Source organism: Arachis ipaensis, chromosome B01 (assembly GCF_000816755.2).
Source record: "Arachis ipaensis cultivar K30076 chromosome B01, Araip1.1, whole genome shotgun sequence".
Classification (NCBI taxonomy): Eukaryota; Viridiplantae; Streptophyta; class Magnoliopsida; order Fabales; family Fabaceae; genus Arachis; species Arachis ipaensis.
The window spans coordinates 36,783,902-36,789,604 of NC_029785.2; the positions used below are offsets into that span (position 1 = coordinate 36,783,902).

At 33.5% G+C, this 5,703-nt stretch overlaps 1 protein-coding gene across 2 annotated transcripts in view; it reads left to right on the plus strand.

The window, feature by feature from the left end:
- Positions 4,332 to 5,703, plus strand: part of LOC107628874 (poly(U)-specific endoribonuclease-B) — a 4,373-nt gene continuing 3,001 nt past the window's right edge. Inside the window, exons 1-4 of one of the 2 annotated variants that reach the window (XM_016331501.2) lie at positions 4,332 to 4,674; positions 5,240 to 5,308; positions 5,418 to 5,468; positions 5,594 to 5,653. In XM_016331501.2, coding sequence (XP_016186987.1) covers positions 4,489 to 4,674; positions 5,240 to 5,308; positions 5,418 to 5,468; positions 5,594 to 5,653 — 366 coding nt within the window. In that variant the 5' untranslated portion in view covers positions 4,332 to 4,488. Of the gene's footprint in view, positions 4,675 to 5,239; positions 5,309 to 5,401; positions 5,469 to 5,593; positions 5,654 to 5,703 lie in introns of both variants that reach the window. The other variant, XM_021120165.1, reaches the window with a different exon arrangement.

The following is a 5,703-nucleotide window of genomic DNA, read 5'->3' on the forward strand; positions in this document are numbered from 1 at the left end:
TCTGATCTTCCAAAAGACACATGGTTGGAGTTGGCATAAATTTACACTTCATTAACTACAAAGTTTAACACAAAAGTATTAGCAATACACCTTGTAGACTAGATGGTTAATTAGCACTACTCATAACAAACTATATAATTAAATATTGGTGTCTAAGAGGTAATTACGTTGGTAATGGAAAAGAAATAAACAGGTCTTCTATAGTCTTTTGTGGATTGGCTCAGTGCATAAGATGCCTTGGATTTATTGAATGATTTGGGCTCAATCTTTGGCTTTCTAACTCCGCTTGGGGGAGTGAACGGTAATTTTTTCTATGTCCCCATAATAGTCTTACCCTAAGAAAAAAAAATAGGTCAGTAAATTTTATTATCATGTTAGGAATATACTAGTAAAAAATATGATGCATGAATTTTACTACACATGCATATACATTTGATATTTTTTCTTTTTCGTTGCGGCTCCATATTGATTTTGATGTTGAACGCATCATCGTGAGTGAAAGACCTCTTGTCCAGTTCAATAAGATCATCCTCATCGTCTGATATAGCAGTATGAATATCAATATCCGAACTCTTAGCCTTCAATCTATTTGAGAATGGACGTTTCTTTTGTGAAGAAAGTTTGGTCGGAGTCTCGAAATTATTGTTCAGACTCAGTTGTGATATCATTGTCTCAATGCAGCTTACAGATTCAAGGATTTTATCAATTTTTTCGTCCCGAGCCATGTTTACAACTCTCATTGACTGCAAATATTTTAGGTAAAATAATTTCATATAAATATAAAAATACAAAAAGAGTGATGGTTGTTCTGATGAGATTGTCAATGGAATAAGACAAAGATTTCTCTAATCACAACTAATAGCGAAAAAATGTTTATAATATTTAAAATGTATTACATAATATAAATTGTATTACTATTTGCCAAATTAAATTACCTTCATGCTAAGGAGGACCTCTTCCACTTTACTAGACAATTCTTCACTTTTATTTAGATCATTGTTTTAAATAACATTGTCATTGATAACTAGGTCATCCTGTAGAAAGAAAACATAAAAGATTAAATTACTCATAATATATTCTACTAAAAATTAAAAACCCATTACGTCTTACCTTAGTACTAGGAATTGTAGTTCCAATTTGATCACTAAAATCAAGTGTGATAAGATCACATTCTGTAGTCAGTGACATATTCTGTGTATTACATACATTATTGGGGACTAAATCTTTGTTAGGAGGAATATCCATGATTATTATCAACTGAAGAATATTATATGAGTAGATTTGGTTGAAAGGCAAATACTTAAAATAATTTGTCAAAGTATAAAGAATTAGTCGGAGTGAGCACGTATATATATACAACCAATAAAGATAATCAAATTTTAATTCTATCTTTTCTTAAATTTTTAAACTAAGTGAACAATTCTAAAAAATTTTATGTTATCTTATCGTTTGGTTAAAATCTAATACAAATTGAATTTTATCTTGATTTTTATTTTACAATTTAACAAAGTAAATTTTATTAATTCATATGATTATATCTTATTTATAATTATTTTTAAGTAGATAAATACTCAAATAATAATAATAATAATAATAATAATAATAATAAGAAGAAGAAGAAGAAGAAGAAGAAGAAGAAGAAGAAGAAGAAGATTAGACGAATCACTAATAATTAAATAAAAACATGAAGAAACTAGTTGAATAGCACTATACATGTTCAAGCACTTACCAATCGATTGAAATAATAATTGACGATACTTCAATCGATTTCATTAACAAAACAATCGATTGAATCAGTAATTGTGGATACTTCAATCGATTGCACTAACAAAGCAATCGATTGAATCAATAATTGAGGATACTTCACTAACAAAACAATCGATTGAATCAGTAAAATCGATTGAATGCATACAAACTCCTTATTGTAAGCATTCTTCAATCGATTGGTAAGCAAATTTGAATGCATATCAATTGATTTCAAGAACAACTGAAAAAATTTCAAGACCCTGAAACAGATTTTCTTCATTCTTCGACACATTTTCTTCATGGTCCAGGGCTTGGGATGATGCCCCTTGGATTTGTGATGCCTAGATTAGTGTATAGAAGATCAATAGCTTCTCCTTAATGATTGATAGCTTCATTTTGCCTCCTCATATCAGCAAATTGTCCCTCCATATATAATCTTATGCTTCGTAATTCATCCATCAAATCTCGCATTGTTGGCGAAGGAGGCGATGGTAGTGGGGTTCCTGGGATTGTGCTTGCACCTTCAGGTCTTGTGGTTGTCCTTGGATTTGAGGTTCTTGGGCATCCAGATCTTTTCCCATCTATCTTAGAGTGCTGTCATCAATCTTGACTACATTACTCAAGACGATACTTTTCTCTTCACTCAAGTCAATTCCAAGCTAGGTGAAAATCTTGCTTCATTGGCAAGCATATCCTAAACCAACACTTGATTTTTCTTTCTTCATTTCAAGCATATGATGAACCATAAAATAAGGCTAGTTTATCTCCTTTCCAGTCACCAATAGCCCAAAGCACTAGAATATCTTCGTTAAACAAGATTCTATGATTATGTTTTCTTGGAATCAACATGTATGAAAACAAATACATCAATATACGCTGCTCATTACCCAACCCACTGCAACTTATATTACCTCTAGCATCCATACGTGGATTCTCATACTGTAGACTCTGCAAACCAACCAATCTATTATATTCACCCCATTCCTCATCTGCCGCAATACCTCCAGTAAATTTTGCCCCATGATAAACTAAATTCCATTGTTCAGCTAATTGTTCCAAAGTAACTCTATAATATCGTGACCCTAAATCAAACTCAATCAGCGGCATTACTTCCTCACCCTCTTCATCAGTTTCAGGAACAACATAATTTAAAGTACTATAAACAGCCCTCACCAAGTGCGAATAATAATCATCCTTAGTTTGTACAAAATCAGTCAAGTGCTATGTTTGCAAAGCATTTCAGACTAAATTATAATGTCTATCATGAATAAACTCGGCTGTTATGTACCTGGGAGGAACAATTGCCCTTGACTCAAACTTCTCCACATAGTTGTTCAATGCCCTCGGAGACGGCAGCCACCTTGCCATGTAATGGGATGAAGAAACTAGTCTGGCGGATGCAGAACTTTCACCCTCAATCCTAGCTCTTTTGGCATTCTTAACTCTGGCCATTTTGGGGATATTGGTTTAGTGAATTTTGTAAGGATTTGGATGAGGATTAATAATATGTATGTAGTTTGGAGTGGATGTTGGTGAGATTGGAGAAGAAGAAGAGAGAAGCTTTTTGGATTTAGAGAGAGAAGAGAGGTGTAGAAATGGTGTTGTTATGTTTTAAAACGGGGAGAGAGTCTGAATACGCATGGTTACCAGGTTGAATATAGCGCATTTCAAAATTCAATCGATTGGATTACATTACCAATCAATTGAATGCAAAAAAAAAACTTATTTACATTACATTCCAATCGATTGAATTCTCATACCAATCGATTGAATTGGAATATACCATTAGTCATGTACAAACTTCAATCGATTGGGTAACACAACCAATCGATTGAATTGTGCGACCTCAAGTTGCTTTGAAGCTTTCAATCGATTGAGTAATATAAACAATCGATTGAATTATAAAAAACCCACATTCTAGTCATCGTTCAATCGATTGGTTAATATGACCAATCGATTGATGTTTGCGAAAACTATCCTGCCTTGCAACTTTCAATCGATTGTTTTGTGATAACCTGAAGTCCAATCCAATCGATTGAGTTATGAGAAACCTGAAATTCAATTGATTGTTTTGTTAATTCAATCGATTGATTCTCTATGAAACACTATTTTACAACGCTCGAGAGATGTAACGGATCAAAGATAAATTTTTAATCGATTAGAATTGCCAAAAAATTATTACGAAGATCTAATTCTTTATTGTTTTTGTTTTTTATTATTAATAAACATAATAGATGAATAATAAAATAATAATTTATAAAATAAAAAATAATTTTTATAATTAAATAAAATATATAAAATTAATTTATAATTAAAGTTAAAAAAAATTATTTAATAATTATTAAAAAACTTAAAAAATATATTTTATTTAAAATCTTTAATGGTCTAGACATTTTGGCGGCACTAATCCGAAATCCGAAATACCGGTGATAATTGAAGGTGAAAATTTCCACCTACGTCCGAGATTTAATTAGTCACTTTTTTGCGTTCTACGTGGATGGATATTCAGAATAGAGAATTACCTTGATCCTGTCGGCAACGGTCATGAATATAAAGCGCCAAATCAGCACCACATGATTGTCTTTATTCAACCAACTCATTTAAGCTCTGTCAATATCCACTCACACCTACTCTCTCTCTCTCTCTCTCTCTCTCTCTCTCACGCAATTGAGTTGAGCCTCAATCCTCATTAACACTGATAACTTAAACTGAAACATAAAGTACATTACATAGGCTACGATTATGGAGGGTTTGATCAAGGGGTTGGTCCATGCTGCCCTTGGTGACGACGACAATGACGACCGCAACAACCGCCGCGATTCCCGAGATGAACGGTCTAGATCCTCCTGGGCTGAAGTCGTCTCCGGAGATCAGGATCAGGATCCGCAAGATCATCCTCCTCCCAGACACCACAACTGGACTTCACAGGTTACTTCAATTTCCCCTTTGGTTTTAGAATCAGATTCAGAACATAAATGATGACAACGAAAATAATAATCAGTGTCTTTAGTGATTGTACCTGTCTTCAGATCCAAATACATTTTTGTTCCGTCTCTAAAATCAAACGGGTATTCCCCAAAGTACAGACATTTAGGTTTTGTGCAATTTAATTTGATTCTATTCGAATTACATGAATAATTAGTGCTACTCTGAAATTCAGGGTAAAATTACATTTAAGATTTTCATATGGTATAGTGTGACACTAAATACCTATGTAAAGATTAAATTTTGAGGTTTAAGGATGATGAGTGTAATTCGCACTGAGATTTTATGAAATATACACCATGATTCTGGTAGTATTCTTGTATGTTGTAAAAATGAGACCTTTAAATCTATGTAAATCGTAGACATAACACTTAGGTCTGCTATGATCCATGGAACTCGGACGAATAGATACTAGATGAGTGAATTTCAGTTATCCTCAATGATGTGAACGCAATTTTTACTACCTATTCTATGCCAAATCATTGCGAGTAATAGGAGACTTTTTCAGGAGGGGCCTCGTTATGAGCAGGAGGAGTGGCGCCAACAGGGTTCTAGACTTTCCAACAGACCACAGAAGGTCCCATTTTGCCACTTGTTCAATTAATCTTGTCATTTGCTTCATTGAATTCAACCCCAACAACATATGAACAATTTAATTTTGCTTCATTAGTTTGTTATTGTTGCAGGAGGAGCAGCGGCACGATGATAGTTATGGGGATTCCTACAGGCCTCAAATGGTGGGTGAATTCATGTTCATTGTTAAATAAATGAGTTGGATGAGTATTGTCCTCCTGTATAAGCCCCGAGTTGATCTCAGTTATCTAGTATTGCTTTTGATGGTGTTGCTGTTATCATATTGTAGGAGCAATATCGTCCAAAGCAAGAAGAGTGGGAATCTCAGAGTTCCAACAGACACAAGAAGGTTAATATATATGTTTTCTTTTCCTTTTCCTTTTTCTTTTTGATAAACCC